General features: G+C 44.1%; 2 protein-coding genes across 7 annotated transcripts in view; both read left to right on the forward strand.

The window, feature by feature from the left end:
• INPP5B (inositol polyphosphate-5-phosphatase B) overlaps positions 1-8,825 on the forward strand; it is a 63,054-nt gene extending 54,229 nt beyond the window's left edge. For all 5 annotated transcript variants that reach the window (XM_019658144.1, XM_019658152.1, XM_019658167.1 and 2 more), the window contains 8 exons: positions 746-856; positions 1,779-1,941; positions 2,775-3,010; positions 4,001-4,114; positions 5,418-5,511; positions 6,024-6,151; positions 7,645-7,756; positions 7,988-8,825. In XM_019658144.1, coding sequence (XP_019513689.1) covers positions 746-856; positions 1,779-1,941; positions 2,775-3,010; positions 4,001-4,114; positions 5,418-5,511; positions 6,024-6,151; positions 7,645-7,756; positions 7,988-8,103 — 1,074 coding nt within the window. In that variant the 3' untranslated portion in view covers positions 8,104-8,825. The remainder of the gene's footprint in view (positions 1-745; positions 857-1,778; positions 1,942-2,774; positions 3,011-4,000; positions 4,115-5,417; positions 5,512-6,023; positions 6,152-7,644; positions 7,757-7,987) is intronic.
• A 1,098-nt stretch (positions 8,826-9,923) lies between these two features.
• The window catches only part of MTF1 (metal regulatory transcription factor 1), a 38,433-nt gene continuing 23,951 nt past the window's right edge, over positions 9,924-24,405 (forward strand). For both annotated transcript variants that reach the window (XM_019658250.1, XM_019658258.1), the window contains exons 1-3: positions 9,924-10,001; positions 11,671-12,129; positions 23,842-24,080. In XM_019658250.1, coding sequence (XP_019513795.1) covers positions 11,722-12,129; positions 23,842-24,080 — 647 coding nt within the window. In that variant the 5' untranslated portion in view covers positions 9,924-10,001; positions 11,671-11,721. The remainder of the gene's footprint in view (positions 10,002-11,670; positions 12,130-23,841; positions 24,081-24,405) is intronic.

The raw sequence follows: 24,405 nt of genomic DNA on the forward strand, positions 1-24,405 counted from the left end.
GGTATGTGGAATGAAGTGGGCGGGCATCGGGAGGCCACTATGGCACGGGGCAAGCACTATGGGCAGTCTATCTGAAGTATACCTGGCGTATAAGACGACCCCCCACTTGGAGGCATATTTTTCAGGGCCAAAAAATCGTCTTATACGCCGGCAAATACGGTAAAGTTTTATTATTGGAAAATGACAAGTTGTGTTTATAAATCAAAATACAGATGGGAAACCCTGACAAAGTCTTCTTGGCTGATGGAGCAGAGGTTAAAAAAGTTGGAGAAATGCTGCTTCCTTTCTTCTTCTCCTTCTCCTTCTCCTTCTTCTTCTTTCATCCTCCCCCTCCTCCCCCTTTTCTCTCTCTCTCTCTCTCTCTCTCCTTTTAAGAAATTCTGCTTTAAATAAAAGCCCTAGAACAGTTTCTCACTGTAGGTCTGTTGGCAGCAGCAAGCGAAGTAGAGCTAGGCAGTGAGCCTCTTTCTGCCCTGGGCCTGAGACCTGGCAGAACTGCCAGCCAAATTCACTCCCTTATCTTTTTTCTGCTAATCAGGAAGCAGTTGACTTGACCACAGGCTTTGCCTCTGGGGAACCTGTCTACCACTATTGTTAATTGGATTCTTAGTTAATTAATTAAATTTATTTAGTCTTTATGTGTTGCTGTCAACTGGTCTTTCCCAGTGCCAGGAATGTCCTCCATACTGAAAAAGAGGCAATGAGCCGAAGCCATGGCCCTCAGTCGCTCATGTTTCCTTTCCAGGTGAAGGTTATACAACAAGAGCTTTACCGGAAGACCCTGGAGAAGATTGTTCGTTCCCTGGATAAGATGGAAAATGCCAACATTGCTTCTGTGACCCTCTCCAAGCTAGAAGTAGGAAGAACATGTTAAGAACATTGGCATCAGGCCCTTCTATTCCTAGAACTTAAATCTCATCTCCTAGGGCTCAGAATTCCAGGAGACACCTGTCAGACTACCGGACTCGAGTCGTTCTTGACAGGCTGCTTCTCGATATAGTGAAGCTGATAGTGCTAGCTGAAGAGGGGTTGTTGATTTAGACTATGTTCATCTCCTGATCTTCTAAGCCAGAAGCTTTTAACCTTCTGTGGCTCATATATTTCACCCACACATATGCTATTTATGAGTTAACTAATGGCATAGATCCAGAAGGTGTTTTCTTTGATTTTAGTATAACTGGTGTATATTCTTGCATTGGGTTTGTCTTCCTACTGATTGCTTTGCTTTGAGATTAAATTGAGTCTGGACTTCTTGGGTATGCATGCGTTGATGGGAGAGATGGCAGCACAGAGGAGCAGTGGGGTAGTGGGAGAAGTCAAGTTAGGGCTAAAGATTTTTCATGGAAGAGCCGCAGCATAGATCACTGAGAATTGACCATACCAAGAAGTCAATCCAATGGGGATTTATGGTGAGGATATTTTTAATGCCTTAGATGTCCAGCTACTTGGAAAGATGAGCTTGGTTTGCATGTTTGGGGTGGAATTTGTGAAGTGTGTTTAGGAAATGGTCTTTGGGCGTAGAAGGTGTAAATTTCAATTCCTTCAGGAATTTATTTATAAAACAACATGTGTTCTTTGTGGGATTTTTGGGTTAGACACAGACAACTGGTCTTTAGTGGCAGCTGTGGCCTCCCACGTAAATACTTAGAGCAAAACATGATTTGAAAGCGGTGGTCCTTCATTTTCTTTCCAGAAGGGCAAGGATTGCTCAGTTGGGGTGTCTAGGTAGGTTGCGGAGACGAGGGCACTGGTCTGACTGGTTCCGTGCTTGTTCCCAGTTTTGTTTTCAGAATGTGAAGTACATGCAATTGCGAATAGAATCCTTTACAATTCAAAATGGACAAGTACCCTGTGAGTTTGAATTCATCAACAAGCCTGGTGAAGAGTCTTACTGTAAGCTTTGGCTGAATGCCAACCCCAGCAAAGGGTTCCTCCTGCCAGGTGAGGCCTCTGTTCCCAGGTTCCTGGTTACTGGTTTGGGGAATACTCTACCCTGTCTTTGCTCATTTCCCTAAGATCAGCTTTTTGTTTCTGAGTGTTTTGTTGTCTGCTTGAAACTTTTAAAAAGCCCTGTGGATGAACCATCCATAAATAAAATATAAAATAGCGAGGAGCATGAGTTTAGTTTCAAAAGCATTCTCAGTCGTGTATTTGGTACATAATTTTACGGAAAGAGAAAACATAAGATTGCCGTGAAGCAGGTGATGCTGCTGAAAGAACCATGTTCACTGTCTGCTTCATAATCAACTCCCAAGTATCGGCTCTTGTGGGAAAGATAATGGGGTAGTAATGCAGAAATTATATCTGGCCCTGGAATGCACCATCCATGTCTTTCCCAACTTTTCCTTTGTACTCTGCGTTGTGCTGCATGGCAGAGGGATTACGCCTGATTTGCGGACAATTTACAGGCTGATACTTGCATTATATTTTCTACTGGATCAGGTATCTTCACCTGACCTGGCTCAGGGCAAGCTCTTTGATCCATGCCTTTTTATTGTATTAATAAGTTCTAGTTTGAACCGTGCTACTTAGAACTTGGGTTTGATAGCAGTTGCCTATTCATGTTTCCGTTGCTTTCATATTCCCTCTTGGACTGTAACCTCCTTGTTCGTGGCGTCTCCTGAGTGCTGAGCACTTAGACACTTGTGAGTTGGCTGATATCTCTTCTTTACTTTCCCTAGACCTTTATGCCTGACCCTCTCACCTTCTATCTTCTTTCCCCCTTCCCTCTGGGCCTCCCACCAGCCAACATTGCTTTTAAAATTTTTCCTCAGATGCTGCCGTTGAGATTGAATTGGAGTTATTTGTAAATAAGACCACGGCGACAAAGCTCAACTCAGGTGAAGACAAAATTGAGGACATCCTGGTTTTGCACTTGGAAAGGGGAAGGGATTACTTTTTGTCTGTGTCTGGGAACTACCTGCCCAGCTGTTTCGGAACTCCCATCCATACACTGTGCTATATGAGGGAGCCCATCTTGGACCTGCCGCTTGAGACTGTTAGCGAGCTGGTGAGTTACATGCCACAAGGAAGTATGTAGAACTGTATAGCAGCAGCTAAGCCAGTCAAACAAGATAATCCTATGCCTACCTTCCCAGGGACCTGAGAATTCTTCAGCCTCCCTAGAGCGGGCTTACTATATCAGCTACACTGCTGTGTAACGAACCACAATTGTAGTGGTTTAAAACAACGAGTTACTGCCTCTTGTGACTGAGTTTTCAGTGTGGCTCTTCTGCTGTCTTGCCTCTTTGTGCCATTGCAATCAGATGGTGGCAAATTTGAAGCCAGCTCAGATTCCACTTGATGGGAAAAGCTGCAAAATGTTGTGGCAGTGTTTTGCAGTCTTTCATACGTAGTACATTAGAGAAACTCAGCCATGGATACTAAGATAATGAAGGTTCCCTGGCCCATGATATTATTCCTTTTTTTTTTTGTTTTAATAATCACTTGGTAGTTTTATTATTCCAAACGAAATTTTCTGAGATCTAAAAGGCTCCTATGGAGACACGGAAACTAGTTTGGAGCAGGTTTATGGTAATTGGTGTGTTTTCCCCCTCAGTGTATTTTTTAAATTTAGGTGCTCTTGAACTCCATCTTCTCCATTATGGAGATGAAAACGGGGGCCCCATAAGGAGAGCGACTTGGTCATATGGCAAGTTAACACTGGACCTGGACCTTGCACTTAGGTTTTTGGACTCTTTTCACCAGACCACACTGTCTCTCTGGTTCTGACTGTGAAATGCTATAGGCAGGAGTTTTTTCTAAGATCATGCATATTTCACCTGATTCATGAAAACTTCTTGCCATAACCCACTCGCAGTTCTCAAAAGTCATCTTTGTGCTTTGTTCCGCCTGAGTTCATTTGACTGGAATGTTTTGCTTAGGGGCATTGAAATACTGCCCTTCCCTTGCTGTCCCCATATCATGCGTTCTCCTGAAGCCAGCCTGGCACAAGTTCCATTGGGGGGGGCTTCTTGTCATGCTTTTTCTTTCTTTTCAGACTGTGATGCCGCTACGGACTGAAGATGATGGGAGCCAGTTGGAGAGGCCCCTAAAAATCCCCAAAGAGCTCTGGATAATGGTTGATTACCTGTACCGAAATGCTATGCTGCAGGTGAGTGGCAGTCAAGCAATCAGACGGGATTGAGGCCAGGCTGCCTTGAGAAAGAGCATCCGCCCAAGAATATTTGACGTAAGAGGCTTTTACCCCCAGGGAACCTGTGGAACGCTGTTCTTCCCCCAGGGAGTGAATGAGGGATAAATAGGTTCATGTTTCACACCCCTGTGGGACCCTGATTTTACATACAGCACTTGATGACCCCCAGGGGAAGCAGCCTCACACAGAATGGCCTTCCCAGCACAGCGTGTTCCCTTCTCAGGCCTCTGGGGTCCACCAGGTAGAAGGCCATCTGGAGACTTCGCAGGATGTCAGCCTGCTATCCTTTTGAGGAACTCTCCTCAGCTTCTGAGAATGGGAGGGGCTAACTTGTTGACAAGCCAGCCAGAGGCAGGGGACAAGATGGAATTCCCCAGCCATGAGTCAGGAGATCTGATTTCTAGAGTGACTACGGCAAGCTTCATGAGATCAGACTGGCCAGTTTCACTGACTCATTTATATAAGTTCCAGGGAGACGGAGTAAAATCCATTCTGATGATATTCTCTTTTCACTTTTTTCCCCCTCACATTTATTGAGTGTTACAATGCACCAAACACTATTCTAAGTGTTTTATAGCATTGCCTCGTTTAGTTCTCACAGTAGCTCTCAGATGATGAAACAGATGCCCAGAAAGGTTGAATAACTTGGTCAAGGTCCCAAAGCTGTTAAGTGGGCAGGATTAGGTCTTGAACCCAGGGGGTCTGGCTATAGAAGTCACATTCTTAAGCCCTGTGCTGTTTTGCCTTCTCTATAGAGTTCCTTCCAAGTGTAACTTTGAGCAATACATGTAATACTGTTATTAACAGTTATGTGGCACGAAGTCATTTTACTGAATGAATATAAAGTACTCTGGGACTACTGGAAATAGCTTTATCGCCATAATCTTGTTTTCACAAAGCACTTAGGTGCCTTGCAGTTTTCTCCATCTTATAAATGATATCATTTCTTCAGGTTTTTCTTATTCTGACTAATCCCACTATAACACCCAGGAAGTATAGCTGCTTTTAAGTTTTGCCTTATATTGAATCTTATTGTGTGTAGTACGCTCTACCCATAGTTTCATAATAGGTATCTTAGCACTCTAAAGACCTGTTGTGGGAGCACGCCTGGGAAGGCCTGCAGATGAATTATTACTCATTAGCCTAAGTCAGATTGTCTACCAGGGTGATTCAAAGGCCTCACTACACTGCTGCTTTTTGTTCTCTGCGTTGCTGATTTTCTAAGAATATAATTATTTTGTGACTTTCTTCTCTTTTGCAGGAAGATCTATTTCAACAGCCAGGCCTAAGATCGGAATTTGAGGAAATTAGGGACTCTTTGGATACGGGAATGATTGATACCCTCAATACTGCCTGTATCCTTCAGAGGTGTGTGTGTGTGTGTGTGTGTGTGTGAAAGAGAGAAAGCGGAGAAAGAGAGAGAGAGAGAGAGGTGAGAAAAAGGAAAGAATAATATAGAGGGTGCCAAAAAAATGTATACATGTTTAAGACAGGAAAAAACTGTATTAAAATTGTAATAATATATACCAATAACAAAAGATGAATGTATATCATGTGTTTACGTATTTTTGGCACCCCTGGTATTTTAAGGCTCAAATCAAATATTGTGTCCCCCGCTATCATGTTCCTCTTACTTAAAGTTTGCATAGAGAAGACTTTACAACTTTAAGCAATCAATATAGCAGGAACTCAGGAAGGCCCAGCTAAGCTGACAAACAGCTTGGCCCCTTCAAGATGTCAGGCTGGCCTCCTGACTCTGAGCAGAAAGCCTGACTGGGCCGGCAGCACCTCTAGCATGTGCTCGCTCCCGGGTCTTTTCCTAACCATGGGCAGCAGCGTCACCTGTTCCTTAACGATGGGCCGAAAGCCTTTAGCAGTCATTCCGTAGCCGAAGCCTTGCTGCTTTTCCTGGAAAGCCTGCCGGAGCCCGTCATCTGTTACAGCGCCTACCATAACTGCTTGGAGTGTTCTGGCAACTACACAGCAAGTCAACAGGTGCGGGGAAGCGTGGAGCATCAGCATACACATGCTGCAGCCCAGGCTTCATGGGGCCAGCGGGAACAGAGCGGTCGCGGCCCCTCAAATGCAGTGTCTTAGAAATTTAGTTCCATATCTTCCCTAACCTGTTCTCCCTCTCATGTCCATTTTTTTTTCTGTTAATGGCATCATCCGTAATTGCAGTGAGTCAACCCAGAAACGAGTCATTTCTGACTCCTCCAGTCCTCACCTCCCACATACTAAGTCCCCTTGATCTATCACCCATCTTTTTTTCTTCATTCTTGTTCCACTTACCTTGGTTCAAAACCCTGCATTCAGGCTCTCCCGCTGATTTATTTTGTGTACTGCCATTAGATTGTGGTTTTTGTGGGTTTTTAAAAAGATTTTATTGGGGGAATTGGGGGTGGGGAACAGCGTTGGGGAATCAGGGAAGGGGAACAGGCAAGCTGCTGTCCTTTTGTTCTTCAGTCTAGTTGTGGAGGATGTCGCTTCACTGGCCCATGTTGGTATTATCATTGCGCTCTTCCCGGGTGAGGCAGTCACTCGCTGGCCATCGGACGGCCGCTCACGGCGGCTCACAGCAGCTCACGCCCACTGCCGGCCAGCCCCACTGCAGCCTACTCCTACGCCAGTGACTCACGGCAGCCCAGCTCCAGGTCGAGCTGTTGTTCACCATCTTAGCTGTAGAGGTCGCAGCGTCACTGGCCCTCATGTGGGATCCGAACCTGGGCTCTGCTGCTCAGAGCTGGCGTCCCAAGCCAACTCCTAACCAACGCGCCACAAGGCCAGCCCTAAATTGTGTTCTAAAACTCTCATGTTACTGTTGGTCAAAAACCATAATTGGCTCTCTATTGCCAATTGATTTTCTTAAATATTCAAGACTTTTTATGGTCTACTCTAGTTTCTCACATATATAACAGACCATAGCAGAATAATCTAGAAAGCCTGCTAATAATACAGGTTCTAGAGCCTCAGCCCACATCCACTGAATCAAAATCTCTTTTGGAATATATTTTGTACCAGCTTCCCAACTGATTCTGATATGCAGCTAGCTGGTGGACTCATTCTAGCCTGATCCCTTCCAGGCTTAGTGCCTGTTCAAAAGAGTTGTGCTCCTGCCAAGAATGACTTCTGAAATGTGTTCTTTCTCCTTACCTCCCTGTTTTCCTTCTCTTCACACTTTCTTTTGCCCTAAATGCCCTAGTCCTTACCTCTGTAAGTCCAATCATGTGTTCTATTCAAGACCCAACTAAAATGTCCTCTATTTCCTTAAGTCTTTGGAGAGCACGTAGAAATTTGACCTCAAAATTCATGTAGCACTTGATATGTGCTTCTCTTCTGGCACTTGTGCCATGTGGTAAATGATCAAGGTCTTCTGTGCACAGTCTTACGCATGTACTTGGATTATGTACTCAATTGCTGGAATATAGCAGGCACTTGACAAATAATTAAATGAATGAAAAGATAAATCCCCATTTTCTCTCTTTCAGGTCATTTCTAGTCTTCCCAGATTCCACAAAAATGTCTTCCACTACCTGATGTCATTTTTGCGAGAATTACTGAAAAATTCAGCAGAAAATCATTTGGATGAGAATATTCTAGGTAAGCAACCAAATGCCTTGCTGAGAGACTCATTTTGAGAAATGTCGTTGAGGAAGGTCCCAAGTCCACTGCAGTAAAACTAAAATCTTAAGCTCTGGGCAAAGTTTACCCTCAAATCGTTTTTTTCAAGCAGAAAATTTGCTTTGGGGCACCCTCCCCCACTCCTACCAACACAAGAATAAGTAGTGCCTTCTTTTGCTGAATCATTTGTTCTCTGTGTCTTTCATGCAGCTAGCATATTTGGCAGCTTACTGCTTCGAAACCCAGCTGGTCACCAAAAGCTTGACATGCTAGAAAAGAAGAAGGCTCAAGAATTTATTCACCAGTTCCTCTGCAACTCACCCTGAGCCTCTCTGTCTCTTCTGTTTTACCCGAAGCAACCAATTAGTCCCACCTGTTTCAGTTCAAGAGCGGCCTTAAGAGGATGTGAGGCTACTTGGGAGCAAGAGGGGCAACTGCCTATTTCCTGAGCCCAGGCCGTCCTCCCCCACCATGGCTCACACTCAGTGCTGCTGTGAGTTGTGAGCACATGAGGGGAAATCCACCACAATAAAACTGACATTCAGATGTTCAGCTTTAGTTATTTAACACAAATAGACGTCTTTTTTTTTTTTTTTAATGTTTAAGTAACTGTACTTCTTGTGCTCACTCAGCGTACCTTCAGGGCATAGTCAGTGCCTTCCCTGTAGCCTGGGCTGAGCTCCTCGTGATCAGATATTGGAACAGACTTTGGAGTCTTGAAGGGAGAATGAGTTGGACAGCAAGAATGCAAGTGGAAGCCGCTGGATAAACCGGCCACAGCCAGCCCAGATGCTTCCAGCACTCTGCCTGAGGACATATGTGTATGCATATGCAAGTCTTACCCTCTTTCCTACTCAGATGTGGCTCAAAAAACTCTGGGGCTGGCCACTCAGCCTCTTGAGGGCAATTCAGTGACTTGAAAATGAAAATACTGAAGAAATGGGGTGTTCTGGTGAAACAAGTGGGATTTTCTGGGCAAACTGTATATGATGCATCCCCTCTCTTATATATGTAATATATTTTATGATAAATGTATTTTTAACAGCGATTGTTTGTTTTTATCTCAAGTGATGGCAGCTCTCTGCATCTGGACCTTTGTGGCTTAAGAATGGGGGCAGCTAGTCAGGGGCCAAAGAGATGTTTGCCTGGTATCTGGTGGGTACAGTCCCAATTCACATTTTTCAAGCAAGAGATGGTACAGGCATGGCCTGAACCGCTTGATCCCCGATCTAATCTCTGGGAGTTGTTACACTGAATATTCCAGAGAAGAAGCTTAGGGTAAAAACAGGCAGTGGCTTCTGGGAAGTTCTAACAACTAAATCTTCCAAGGATTTAGAAAACACAGGAGCATAATGAAGGCAGAAGTAAAATAGCTCCTTGGACCCTGAAACACCACTGCTTGAAAGAAGTGTAAAATGTGATTTAGATATGGGCCAGTAGGATAACGAGGTGAATGAATAGTTAAAGGGAATGGCCAGTAGGTGGCGTTGACAGGCCTGGGCAGAACCCGATGGGAGCCGGCAATCCTCTGCAGGGGAAAAAGTTGGGACAGACAGAAAGCGTTGTGTGAGGGGAGAGTTGGGCTTTTTATAAGAGCTTATTGGCGGGGGGCGGGAGGGGGCAGGCGGCGGTGTGCTCCGGCTGGGACAGGAATACTCGCTCGTTCTGCCATTTGGGTCCAGTCTTTTTCTCAGACCCTCCTGGCTGTGTTAATTAACTTTGATGGGTGATGAGAGGAAGCTGGGGCCACAGAGGGAGAAATGCGGGTATGTCACAACCTTCTAGGTTCCCCTGCGGGGCCGCAGCCGGAATTCGGATACCTAACTGGTTCTTCCCGTTGCTGCTGTGGTTGCCATGGCAAGGACAGCCAGCGTAAGCGGGGCTGAGCAGAGGTTCGAGCTCCTTTCCACGCGTATAGAGCCTTTGGAAGTGACACTCCAATTCCGGCGGGGGAAGAACGCGGCGTGCGCTTCCCCGCGCTGGACGAACTCAAGGCCCGGCGAAGATCGCGGTGCCCCGCCCCTCACGCTCGCCAATTGGAGGCTCGAGCTCAGCCCCGGCACAGCTTTAACCAACCAGAAGCGCCAGGGAGAGGCGGAACCGGTATCTCCTCTTTCCTCCGGAAAGCGGAAGCGGAAGTGACGTTCGGGGAAGGTGGGGGCAATCATGGTGCCGCTGGGGAGGGGAGAAGCTGCCGCTGCCGCTGTAGCCGGGAGCCGCGGAGGTAAAAGGCGAAACTAGACGCGGCCGGGGCCGGGGACTTTCCGGGGGGCGCGGGACTTAGGCTCCCTCCTGAAGCATTTCCCAGTAGAGACCCCAGTCCGGTCACCAAGGGACCCCACCCCTCCTCCGTTTCCATGGGGATGGGTATCCAGCCCCCCTCCCCTGTTTCCATGGAGACCCGGACCCTGCCCCTCTTCGCCCGGCTGGAAGCCCCCCAGCCTGTCTTCGGATTTTCCCGTGTAGCCCGGGCTGGGAGCCATCCCACACAGGTTCCCTTTCCCAGCCTCCTCAGGGTGTTCTGTTTGTACTCCTCATTTGCCATCCTCAAACCTCCTGGTCTTGTTTGTTCCGGACAGTTGGTCTCCGCGTTGCCGCCAGTGGTGCCTGGGCTGCCCAGTGGGGCCCGCGTTGCCCTTCTCTCTCGTCTCAGTTCTCTCTCCCTTCAGATGCAGCGAAATGTGCATCTACCGGGTTGCGTAAGCCAGAGCAAGGGTTCGGGCCGGTTCCTCCCGGATCTGATCCCTTGGCCTGTCTCTGGTAACTACTGTATCTCTCTGTCTAGCCGCCTCACTATGTAAAGGTTCGCTTTCTAATCCAGAGCAGAAGAGAAAATGAAAGATAAAGTGCAAAGCCAGACCGAAAACTAAAAGTGATGAGGTGGTTATTTTTAAATTCTCTGTTCTGCCTGCCAAAGTCATGTTTGTAGAACCTGTGTGTTTGCAGGTAAAGGAAGAATCACTATTCCAGAGCAGGAAAGCTTCAAATTTGATATTTTCCCCAAGAGAACATATCTTCCCAAGAGAGCACCTCTTCCCAAGAGAGTATATCTGCAGGCCTTTCATTAATGTAGCTGACATTTCCTGAACTCCTAGTGTCAGTGTACTGTGCTTGGGGCATTAGAAACAAAAGTAAGACTCATCATTCCCTCACTGCCGAGAGCACACTATACAAATGTGGCTTCTAGTGGATACCAGAATGTCTTAGGAGATAAATAGATTAGGTGATTTTCATTAGATATGCCTGGTTAGGGATCACGCTTTCTACCCAAGGGCTGAAACATCTGTTCTTGGAAAGGGAACGAAATCACACTTGTTTCCTCTACTATTGTCAGACATTGCGCTTCAGCATACATTATCTCTTACTCCACGTAACAACTTTGAGAAAACAGGAATTACCAGTCCCACCTTACTCATAAGAAAAATGAGGCACAGAAAATTTCCCCAAGCAGTAAGTGGCAAAGCTGGAATTTGTAGGTAGGTGACCCTGCCTCCAAAGCTTTGCTCCTTCCACTCTAGACTGCACTGCCTCATGTTCTGATTTGAGTGGGTTAGCCTTACTTTTAAGATTCATAGCAACTCAGACTTGAAGCAGTTTGCCCCTTTATCCTCTAGGTATTTTGACCAATCTTCAAATTGTTTGGCAGTAGGGCACATTTGGAAGGTCTTGTGAACTGCTACTTATTATTTCAATGTTTCAAAAAAGGCATTGCTTTTTAAATGACTTGATGATTTCAAAGTAAAACTTTAAAAAAAAACTTAGTCCCATGGAAGATGATTTTTCATTTACTTTACTTACTCTTGAAATGAGAGGGAAAAAGATCCCTGTGGTTGCTGAGGCGAGGTCCCCAGGTCCTGTGATGTGGCTCTAACTCCGGCTTTGTTCTATTGCAGACAGGTCATTACCTTTCCATTTCTCACAATTGAGCTGAGCACAATTGAACCATGGGGGAACACAGTCCAGACAACAACATCATCTACTTTGAGGCAGAGGAAGATGAGCTGACCCCCGATGACAAGATGCTCAGGTTTGTGGATAAAAACGGACTGGTGCCTTCCTCATCTGGAACTGTTTATGATAGGACAACTGTTCTTATTGAGCAGGACCCTGGCACTTTGGATGATGAAGATGACGATGGACAGTGCGGAGAGCACTTGCCTTTTCTAGTAGGGGGTGAAGAGGGCTTTCATCTAATAGATCATGAAGCAATGTCCCAGGGTTATGTGCAACACATTATTTCACCAGATCAGATTCATTTAACAATAAACCCTGGTTCCACGCCCATGCCAAGAAATATCGAAGGTGCAACCCTCACTCTGCAGTCGGAATGTCCAGAAACAAAACGTAAAGAAGTAAGTAAAGCAGCGGGTGAGGGCTCAGTTTGGCTTTGGGGAAAGTCCTTACACAGCTCTTGTTGGCAATTTTAGCTGGGGAGTAAAGGAGTCCCTGGAATTAGGACCTGCAGTGGCTTTGCTTGTCAATAATACATTTGCTTCACGTTTTGTTGTGATTGCTTTCTGGAACTTTTGGTTTGTAAGACTACATTGAACTTTAGGAAAACCAAATTATAATTTTTCACAGTTTTCTCCCCAAATCATAAATAAAATGGAAATTTCACTGAGGTAAGTCCATATTTCTGGTGCTGAAATAACTAGATTTGGCTTACCTCTAGGTTGTGTATAAATGATTTGTTTTGGAGATGAGTATCTGCTGGAATATGCTTTATTGAATGTTTAATGAATAATAAAGGCTAGCTTTCATAAAAAATCTGGGCAAGAGACACTAACTGAACAGGTTACCTAAAATAAATTTTCATGTTTATGTTTAGCTAATGTGAGTAAGGTAATGCATGTAACAATGCTTTGAAAACTGTGAAACATTGTACAAATGTTACTAGTGGTGACTAGTAACAGAATAATAGATGTGGTTTAAAGGTAGTGATATACGTTATCCAGGAACTGATTGAAAGTCAATTAGAAAAAAATAGATCACTGGTAGTTGCAATGTCAGGGACTAAATAAATATGTTAGCAAACAGGGTAAATTGTTTGGCAAGTTAATTTTCTCTTTTGCTATAATTAAGGTCTTGAAACTGGGGCATTTTATTCATGGTACATGGCTTTTCCTTTGCTAGCCTTAGGATCCTTAGAGCTGGAAGGAACTCTAGAGAGACAGTGTTACCCTACGTCCCACCTCATGCAGGAATTTTGATAGCATCTCTGACATCAATCCATCTGGTCTCTGCTTAAACACTTTTAGAATGACGAGAGCACAGTGTTTTGTAGCTCAGCCTAGTAGATTTGTTGGCCAGCTCTGATTATTAGAAAGCTTTTACTTGTACAAAACCAAAATCTGCCTTTTTGCAGCTGCTGCCCACTCTTTCTAGTTCTGCCTTTCTGAACAACAGCAAGTTAAACTTTCCTCTCGCAGGACAACCCATCAGATATTTAAAGATCGTGGGTTTCTTTTCATCTTCACCTGTATGGGCTAAACATCTCCATTAACTTCAATATCCCTTTTATGACATTTCCCCTAGCTTCTTATCAGCTTGATCACCTTTGATTGTATGAATTCCAGTTTTCCAAATTCCTCTTAAAATTCGTAATTGAGCACAATCTCACAAGTGTAAGTCAACTAGCACTGAATACTGCGTGACTCTTATCTCTTAATTTGAACACTGTACTACTGTGACTATATAATCTATTTTATTAGCAACGACGTTATACTGTTAGCTTGTACTTAGCAACCTCCAGAATGGTGGTTCTTAACTGCAATTTTGTCCCCCAAGAGACATTTGACAATGTCTGGAGACATTTTTGGTTTTCACACAGGAGAAGCTCTACTGGAATCTAGTAGGTAGAGGCTAAAAATCCTGTTAAACATTCTACAGTGCACAAGACAGCCTCCTACAACGAAGAAGTGTGTGGCCCAAAATAGCAACTGGCTATGTTCCAATAAAACTTTATTTACAAAACAGTCAGTGGGCTAGATTTGGCTCCCTGGCTGGGGTGTTTTCTACTCCTGGACTAGAGAGCATAGGGAGTAAGCAGAGATCCGGACAGGAAAGGCAGTGACAGCATGCTAAGGGGTTTGGACTGTATTCTGGAAATAGTGGGAAACCATTGAAGGTGTCTGAGCCAGAGAGTTATGTGGTTAGAGTAGCATTTTATGGGGTTGTTGGAAAAGTCATGACGTATTTTTTCTATGTTTTTCGTTGCAAAAATGTGTCATGACTTTTCCGACAACCCAATAGAAAGATTGCTGTGGTAGCAAGTGATAGCTTCATCACCCAAGTTACAAGATAGTCGTAGTTTAGGTTTGGGGTTTCATTTGAGCCTGATGAAGGATAGTGGCCTTGTATGTGGAAAAATCCAGAGCTTTTGCTGAAGTACAAGAGAACTTGGTATGTTATTAGAGTGTGAAGAATGAGCCATGAATTGGGTATGATTCAAAGGACTCATTCATTTTTCCAAGTGTGTTGAGTTTCTTCTGTGTCTCAGCACAGGGGCCACACAGACGATTGATGGAGCTTCAGGGCTAGGTAGCGAGTTGAGTGGTTAGAGTTAACTGTGACGGGCACTTTTACAGAGGTGTATTCATAGTGCTGCGCGCATGCTGAGGAGAAAGCCGCTGATCCTGCTGCCCTCTCACCCTCTGGGAATGGCGATTCCATAACAGGAATCAAGCAGACAAGAAGAGAGAAAGTTGGGTGGGGAAATGGATGAGTTTGGTTGGAGTGCATTGAATGTATAGTCCTTGAAGAAAAATAAAGTGAACAAATTGAGAAGCCCATTGGAAATGAGAATCTGAAGTCGAGGAAATGGCTTGTGGATCCATGAAGGGGCAGTAGTTCAAACTATGGGCAGTTTGCTCAAAGGAGAAGTAAGAGTTGCTCTGAGAATTAAAGGGTTCGAAAGGGAAAGAGGAACCGAAGGTCACATAGTTAAGGAGATGCGTGGAAGGCAGTGTCAGTGGAAGCTGAAGGAAGAGAGTTTTAAGGGCGTGAATCTTCCTTTGTGACCCTGTAGACAGGGATTGAGGGGCTCAAGAGAAGCCATCAGTAGTTCTGCTATCTGTGCAGTTGATCACATCATGAGAAGACTGTTCAGTAGAAAGAAGACTGATTTTGAGTTGATGAAGTGAGTGGGTGGTGAGGAAACAGGAGGCAGGAAATGTCAAGTTTGGTTTTTGTTTTTTTAAATATGGTAGTTGGAGGACGAAGAGTGATACGGCATTAGTAACTCAAGGGGATTGAATCACTTTTTAGCACCGAAAATTGGAACGTAGCTTAGGGCCTAAACTTCAGGCCATCTTCAGTTAATGATTACTAGTGAAAGTGTTTCAAGAACAAATGTTTGGGAAACATCAAGTCGAGACAGAGGGCTGTTTATTACAGGATTTATTAGCGCTCTTGCTGTGCTAATAACTAAACAGGAAGGAAATGCAGAATTCTCCAAATATTTTGAACTTGAGAAACCATTTTTTCAGTCTCATTTCCAGGGCCAGGGTTTTGTGGAACGCATTTTGGGAAATGCTGACCTAGGCAAAAGAGATGGTAGGGAGGGAGTGATTATGCAGTTGGTGATGTTAGCTGTCACTTTCCCAACTTGCACTACTTGCAAGCCTGGTTTGCCGTTCATGTATATCCTCGGGTTGTTGGTAATCATGTTGAGTCAGGCAAGGTCAAGGGTACTAGGAGCACTTTGTTTAGTCTACTGTAGATTTAGCTTACTGTGCTTTTCCTCCCACCCCATTTTTCCATTCTATCCATGAGACTGACATGGAAGATTCTAGTAACTATTTTTCAAATCAGTAGGTGTGGGGTTAGTTGGGGATTGGGAGAGAAGCAGCAGTGGCTTTTAGTCTTTGTGAAAATCTTGCCAGATGACTAGGCGTTCAGGAGACGCCTTCCTCAAGCACCATCTTACCTTAGCTTTTGTGTTTATTTTTTTGGCATTTAAATCCGTTTAATTGGCCTGAAGAGTCCAATGTTTATGAATGATAACTTCATAAACGCCCCCCATCCCCACCCCCATTTTTTTAAACTTGGTCTTTTTCTCTATCTCCATGCCCAGGTGTTACTCTTGAGAAATCAAATCATTTGAAAACTAGTTAGTCTTCTTGGCTTCCTAAGCAGCTTATTTTCTGAGTCAGATTTTAGCCTGATTTTCCTGTTTACCCTGATTGTTCCATTGTTTTCTATAGATGTAGTTGGCTTACCTATTACAGTCATGCAAAGTGTAATGACGTTTTCATCAGGACGGACCCATCAACCACGGTGGTGCCATAAGATTATAATGGAGCTGAAAAATTCCTATTGCCTAGCGATGTCGTAGCCATGGTAACATTCTAGTGCAATGCATTACTCACGTGTTTGTGGTGATGCTGGTGTAAACAAACCTGTGCTGCCAGTCATGTAAAAGTATAGCACATATAATTATGTACAGTACACATACTTGTTAGTGATAATAAATAACTAGGTTACTGGTTTAAGTATTTACTATACTGTGCTTTTTAGAGTGTACTATTTCTACTAAAAGAAAATGTTTGCTGTAAAAGACAGTGCTTCTGCATTACAGAGCAGCCTCGTGTTTACCATGTCTCTTGATTGCATCATTTTCTGCTGTGCTTGATTTAATCTCGTGTTGTATTTATTGTACAGTAACCTGGTGTACAGGCTCGTAGCCTAGGACAGTAGGTTATACCATCTGGCTAGGTGTGTAGTGGGCTATATCATCTAGGTTTGTGTAAGTGCATTCGATGGTGTTCGCCAATGAAGAAATTGCCTAACGGTGCATTTCTCAGAACAGATTGGTTAAGCCGGACATGACAGTAGTTCATTTTTTTTCCCCTCTTGCTTGCCTTACGCAAAAATAAACCAACCAGAACCTTGCTACAGATACTGTCTTTTCCTTCCACGGGGCTACTGGTCATTCTGACTCTGATTTCACGTATCTTATTCTCAGACTTGCCCTTTCACTACTGCCTACTTGTTGCTTTGGTAGCTTTGAAACATTTCCAATAAAAAATATTGTCATTCTGCTCAAGATCAGCGTTCATGAGAGTTGCTCCTGTAATGTCTTTCTACTCCAGGTTTCTAAGAAGCTGTGTTTCCTTTTGTTGGTTCATGCAGTCCATGGTTTCCCAAACTTGCTTACATCTGTGCCATTTCTTTACTGGTTCCCCTCTGAACGCCCACAGAATTGCCATTCAGAGCTAGGACAGAGACTGTTTTTGCTGGAAATCCTAGTGTTAAGGATCCATTCATTCTTTCCACAAGCTTTTACTGATTGAATATCTACTTTTGTCAAATATCAGGAAAGAAAAGAAATTCCTGCCCTAAGGGCTTGGAATCCAGTAGGGAGACTGCTAGAGGCTGTATGCGAGAGGTTCTGTAGGATCCAGGGCAGGAGGCATTTTCCACGCAACACCCGAGGAAGCTCTTGTAGCCCCGTCCCCTGCATGCGGGGTACATACCTGTCCACAGTCATCAGCATTTCCATCACTGAGGCTTGCTGGCCTGGAATAGGGACAAGGGTGGTTTTGTGTACTTACTGGTTTTCCAACATGGTGCTACAGGAATAACAGGTCTCAGATTTACATTTCATATCGGCTGTACCTATTGGGTAGTGCTAAAATTTTGCTATTGAAAAGCATTGGAGTTAGAACCCGTATTTTTATGTCTTTCTCTTATTTAAACCAAACTTATTCTAAAACTTGTTCTGTGATTTGCAAGGGGGTACTTTAGACCTAGGTTCCATCTTTGTTTTGATATATACTATGAGACTTTGGGCAAGCTGCTCTGTTTCCACTTTTGTAGAATTGAAGTAAAAATATGCCATTGCATTTTGTGAAGATTAAATGAGATTTATTCGTATATAAACATACAACAGTATATGTCTAAAGCATTTAGCGTAGTGTCTGGTGCATCATGGCTGTTAGTGAATTCTCACTTCTCTTTCTCGTAGGCCCACTGGGGATAACCTCTAGTTTAAGAAGAGTTTAAAATGGTCTTTGTTAGCGACTCGTAGGGAAGCATTTTCTCCTTAAAACAAGGCTATAAATTGTGGTGTGTTCTAGAACAGCCTGCAGGAGGCCCAGTATTCTTAATTAGCTGAACTTCCGTGTTCATACCACTCTGGAATGTGAACCACCATTTATAACCATGTTTTAAAATAAGAACAGGTTTGTAGTCCTGCTGTGGGGGTTCTGTGAACACCAGCCCTTGCCACAGGTAACCTCCTGCTCTCATACTTGGCTCATTTTGACTTCCTTAGCACCACGCCACTGAAAGTGACTTCCATAGTGGGCAGCTGGGGCACCAGGTGAAGCTGAGGCTCTTAGAACTGAAGAATGAGGCCTCCTTTTATGCTGGCAGTGGCAGTGGCAGTGATGAAAGAAGGAGATAGCTAGCGTCTCTTGAGTGTCTGCTATGTACTAATTGTGTCAGGGTCTTTAGTATAGTTTTGTATTTAATTTTCATAGCAGTCTCATAATATAGGTACTGTTAACCCTCACTTTACGGATGAAAAACCTGAGGCTGTAGAAACATACAGTTAAAAGGGGTAGAACTAAGGTTTGAACTGCGGACTTATTGAATGCCAAAGCCTGTGCTTTCCTATTATAACATACTGCCTTCAGGAAGGCAGGGGAGAATCGGACACTGTTAGCTATGAAAAGGGCTGAGAAAGGAGGGGCAGCGGGTGGCAGTAGTTCTGTGAGAGTCAAGGGTTGAGGGGTGGGAACAGCTGTGTGAATTCAGCCCTAGTGGTGAGCAGGGGGCGGCCTGGTGAAGAAAGGAAGGCAGATCAGAGCTCTTCTACTTTCCTTTAAGCTCTGTCGTTGCACATTAGGGAGTAGAAGAAATAAGATCAGTGCCAGCATAGGAACAGAGTCAGTACTGGGGAGAGGGGAGGGAAGGCTCTAGTAATGGGGAGGAAAGGGCAGCTCCTGCAGCCTCAATATCCAAGCCAGTCATTTATTTGTAAGAATGTTCATACGGTAGGTGCTCAGAACCACAGACTCCCATTCCTTAGTGTGGGGCTGTTGTGTGTAGAGTCTATAGTTCTCTCAGACACATTTTGTTTTCCTCCAGCAGAAACCCAGCCTTTTTTCCTTTTCTGAATTTTTTTAAGCTTTTGTCTCCTGGAGTTCCAGTGTTTAATTTTCTCATTTTGGCTTATCTCCTTCACCTTTCCTTTTCTGATTCTGTTGACTTAACAGGGCAATCATCTTTGTTAAATATTTCTCTATTCTTAGAACACTTGGCAAATCAACATCAGTTCTCAGAAAGCTCCTGCTTCCTGCCCATTACTCCTACCTAGCCCTAGACCCCGTCCTCGGCAAGCCTACCCTGTGCTCTCTCCAAGCTCCTTAACTTAGTAACTGACAGCTGTTTTGAGACCACATCGGAAAATTAAAAGGATGCAGTTCTTATGCTCTTTTGGAGAAACATGTTTTATTATCCAGTGGAATCTTCAGTGACATTATGGTAATATCATAGGTCCTCTTTAATAGGAAAATTAATTATGTGTCACCTCTCCCTTAAGCAGTTTAAATTCAGCTTGGACATCACCTCCTTCGAGAAGCTTTTCTTAGTCATCCCCAAGTCTAAGTCAGATGCTTTTTCTCTGTATTTCTCTATATTCTGACATCCATATTCTCATACCATATTGTTCTTGTTGGTTTAGTTGTTTGATCCTCCTCTTGACTTTGAGTTCCTTGAGAGCAGGGGCTAATTTTTCTGTATTCCTAGCACATGGGACAGTATAATTTTTTGAATGCATGCATGCCTGAAAAACCTTAATTGTATTTAAATGTACCACATGTTGCAATACCTCTTCTATGTAACCATGAAAACGTACATGTTTTTTGCAACTTCCTGTTCTAACCCAGTTTGAGGAGGCTTAGTTTTCCCTTTTTGTGAAATTTGGTGCTGTTTAAAAATGATTCTGAAAGAATAGCGACTTCCATTTACTGCCTCCCTCCAGATAGGGTGAGAGATTATTCATTTATTCAGCATGTTATGGGGGAGCCGGCATTTGCTTTGACAGTCAGCCATCTCTCCCACCTTTAAATACAAATATCTTACTAGTCTGTGTCCCCACCTAACTTTCCTGTGTCTCTCTTTCTTCTCAGCCAAGTTTCTTGAAAGAATAGTTATATTCATTGTCTCCATCTCCTTGCTTTTCGCTGACTTCTGCTTCTCCAATGAAGCTAGCCTTGCTGGGGCAGTTAGGACCTTTTGAGTCGGCTGAATCTAAGCAATGCTTTTTATCTGTCATCTTTGCTACATTTGACCTAGTATCATCCTCCTTGAAACCATGTTTCTGTAGTCCTTGTCACTAGTTTCCTCAGCATTAAAGCCTACTGGTTTTATCTTGTTCGTTTGTTTAGTCATTCATTCAACAAATATGAACCGAGTGCTGTTTCTCCACAAGGCTAGTTAGTCCCTGAGGCTGTGGCAATGGACAGACAGATGTAACCTCTGATCTCATGGAACCTATAGTCCAAATGGAAGATAGTCATTCATTCATTTAACTCAACACACATTTATTTAGTGCCTCCTGTGTTTTAGCTACTGCTGTGCCTAGCAACTAAATAGATAATGATGTAAATTGTTTAATTATGTAATTTTTTAATCTTAATGGTATTATAATATATGCTTTAAAGAAAATAGAGGAAGCTATGAGAACCTATCATAAGGATACCTATTCTAGTTTGGGGTGAGGGTAGGGGTCAGTCAGGAAAGAGTTTCTGAGAACATTTATTGGAAGTTTGAATTGGCCAAGTAAAAACCCTGGATGGGAGTAGGGGTTGGCAGGGCAGGGAGATAGGGAGAGGTAGTTAATTATTGATTGCACCCTTACCTATAGTTATCAACTGCTGTAGCATCTTAAGAATGAAATTTTGCTCTTATCATTCGCCGTTGTTGTAAGCTCTGTGATTGAGACATGCAGACTCCTTTATTGCAGCATTCACAATCCTGGTCCTCTTTCCTGGTCAGTGATTATTTTGAAATCTCCATCTGGCAGCACCAAAGAGATTTTAGTCTTGATGGGAAATCCAGATATATGCATTGAAGGATAATTAACAATGTAAGCTAGTTGTCCAGTGAGTGGTATATGTAAATATTATTGGAATTCAGAGAAGGGCACTGTCACTTAGACACGGAGTGATTGTGGAGGGCCTTGGAGGGTAGCATAGCTTGAACTGAAGAAAGAGAGACTCAGAAAAGCAGAGAAGTAAGGAACCAGACATTCCCCGTAGACAGAAAGAAGAGAGCAAAGGCACCAAGTGGAAATTCGGTGTTGCGGTTAGGGAAGGGGGTGTCCTGTTGCCTGTAGGCCTGGCCAGAGCCTACTGTTGTACTGGAGTAATGTGATAGGAGACGGAGGAGGGCCTGGGAAGGACCTCGAATATCAGGCCAAGGAATTGGGACTTGATCATTCGAGTAGAGCAAAGGCATGTGTAGAACACTGTTTTAGAATAAATCTGGCAACGAGTGGCTTCAGAGCTAGGCACTGAAACATGAGAATGTCTGGCCTAGTGGGTCAGTAATACAACTCAACAGATGTTTATGCAGCACCCCCTGTGTGGCAGTGGGAAAGGTCAGGAATGAGTAAGTGAGAGAGCACTTGCCTGAGGAGCCTAAAGACTTGTGCGAAATCATAATGAGGGCTGGGTAGCCGGGAAGAGTCGGGGCCCCCCTTCCCCACCCGCACTGGTTTTAGGGGTTGGCAAACTGTGGCCTACAGGCCAGATCCATCCAGATGCCTGTTTTTGTAGAACGGTTTTTTACATTTTTAAATGGTTTTTTTAACTATCAAGAGAAGAACAATATTTCATGATATATGAAAATGATAGGAAGGTCTGATTTCACTGTCCATAATAGTCTTTTTGGAGCACAGCCTCGCGTGTCCCTTTGTGTATTGCCTATGGCTACTGTCACATATAGCTGCAGAGCTGAATGGCTGTAATAGAGACCGCATGGCTCACAGAGCCTGAAATATTTACTGCTTGGCTCTTCACAGAAACGTCCTCCACACCTATCCTTATCTCCTGATCCTGTCCTCTGAAGCTCTGTCTCTCTTCCTACCTGAGGCTTTTCCCTCTACCCAGACTTTTAAATATCCTTCTCTTCTTCGTGTTCCTCCCTCCATCCTCAGCCTCTCTTTCTTCTAGGACCTTCCGCCTCCCAACTAGGTTCAAGATCTATCCTACCTAAAAAACAACACGCTTCATCAACTCAGGAGTCCGCTTTTGCTGCTGCTCTCCCTCCGCCTCTCCTCTCTGCCTCCACTTCGCCTTTCATTTAGTCACCTTCACCCAGATGTCTGACCCCTGCAGTCCACTGAAACTTGTCTCGCTGGGTCATCTGTGAATTCCAGCTGCTGGATCCAGCAGGTTCCCCAGTCCTTCTCTTACTTGTTTGCTCTGACATTTTACATTTTGATCGTTCTCTTTTCCTAGAGATCCTTTTTCTATTGGCTTCTGTGACATTATTCTCCTTTGTCCCTGCCTATTTCCTCAGCTCTTTCTCCCACTCACCTATCAGTGGCTTCTCTTCTTTTACCAGCTCCTTAAATGTTGGGGACTTTCAGGGGTCTATCCTTTGTCCTCTTATAAGAGCTGTTTATATAGTACCTGCTATATGCCAATTGCTATATTTAAATGCTTTACACAAATTATTCCTAACTCTTACAACAACTCTAAAAAGATAGATTGTATTTCCTCCATGTTATAAACAAGGAAAGTGAGGCTCAGGAGCTTTCGTGATTTTCCCAAGGTCACACAGTAAGTGGCAGCTGGGGCTGGAACCTGAGCCTGTTCTAGTACCCAGGTGAAGCCAGCTGTTATCTGTCTACGAACAACTCCTGCACAGACTTTCTTTTTAGATTCCAGCCTGTATGTCTGACTGGCTACTAGACATTTCCAGGCAGCACCTCAAACCCAGCTCATCATCTCTCCCCAACCCCATCCAGCCCCAGATGGGTAGTGTGACCATCTGTTTAGTCATCCAGGCTGTAATCTTGAGGGTTGATCATGACTTTGCCTCTACCTGACCCCTCGTACCTTGAACTCAGCACCCAGTTGTCGCTATAGCCAGTCATTTCTCCCCCTTTCATTTCTCTGGAATTCATCTCATATTGTCCACTCTCACTTCCCCTAGTTCAGATTCTTTTCATCTCTCCCTGGACTGTTGTCCCTCTTCTCTTAATTCTATCCCTTCTTCTAGTCTCTTATTTTTTCAGTACATCCCCCACAAGGCTACCAGAAAGATCAGCCCTAAACCCCGGGTCTGATTTTGTTGCTGTCTTGGTTAAAACCTGTTGATGGCTCCCCACTGGACTATTTCTCTACTCCACAGCTTAACTAAGGAAGCCTTGGGTTCTTTTTCTAGATTCTTCTCCTTCCACTCTTCCACATACTGCAAGTGTGTTTGTGGTTCACTGTACCAGCACACTCATTCATCTCTCCATGCCGTTTGGCAGTGAAAGGAAACCAAGAGGCTGGCAGTTTCAGAAATGTCATTTTGCCAGATATTCCAAGAAATTCATGATACATTATTTTCATTTTGTAGACTTGGAAATATTCAGTGGAAACAATGCTAGTATATAACTGAGCTAGTATATATGTATATATGACTGAGTATATAAATTTCAGCAGGTTTTTTTACAATTTAACATTGGTCTGTTTCAAGATATAGTGCCATAGGGTAGGATGTCTAATCAAGCCTTAAAACAAAGTCAAAATTTTATTTGAATATAAGTAACTGTAACAGTATATGCCCACCTTTAGAGGACAGATGTATACTAGAGTCTAAAGACACCCTTCTTGTGTTCACTTAGACTATTCATCTACCTATAAGCTTCTCTGTTCCCCGCTACTCGTCATTTGTTGCCCAGGTGTGATTTGATCAGTGGGAAGACCTCCCCACTTTGTTGTCTGAGGTAGTTTTCTGTGTTTATGTTTCATCCGCATGTCCTGGGGGCTAGCTTCTGGGGGCAGTTAGGCCCTGGGCAGCTCTTTTGTCCTACTGATGAGGTGTCCTCTGTCTGCCAGGTAAAGCGGTACCAGTGCACCTTTGAGGGCTGTCCCCGCACCTACAGCACAGCAGGCAACCTGCGCACCCACCAGAAGACTCACCGAGGAGAGTACACCTTTGTCTGTAATCAGGAGGGCTGTGGCAAGGCCTTCCTCACCTCCTACAGCCTCAGGATCCATGTGCGAGTGCACACGAAGGAGAAGCCATTTGAGTGTGACGTGCAGGGCTGTGAGAAGGCGTTCAACACGCTGTACAGGTCAGCCTGTCCTCCCGCTGCGCTGCTGCCTCTGGCTGTGTCACGACTGCAGAGTGCACTATGCTTGCACAGAACAGATGTTCCCTTTCAGGGCTTCCAGGAGCTCAGCTGTGCTCAACTGTTGAAAATTCATTAGAGGAACTTGGTTTACTTAAAGACTGACATATATTGGGTTGGTTGAAAATGATAGTAATTTGTGTTTGGATTTGTATCTCCATCCTGGCTTGGGGATTTTAGTGTTTGGCCTAGAGTACTATCTCCGCTTGGCTCAGAATCTTGGTACTCCGGTTTCTGTCATTTTCTTCCCTATCTCACTTTGAACTTC

The sequence above is a fragment of the Hipposideros armiger genome, unplaced genomic scaffold (assembly GCF_001890085.2).
Source record: "Hipposideros armiger isolate ML-2016 unplaced genomic scaffold, ASM189008v1 scaffold_10, whole genome shotgun sequence".
In the NCBI taxonomy this organism is placed as follows: Eukaryota; Metazoa; Chordata; class Mammalia; order Chiroptera; family Hipposideridae; genus Hipposideros; species Hipposideros armiger.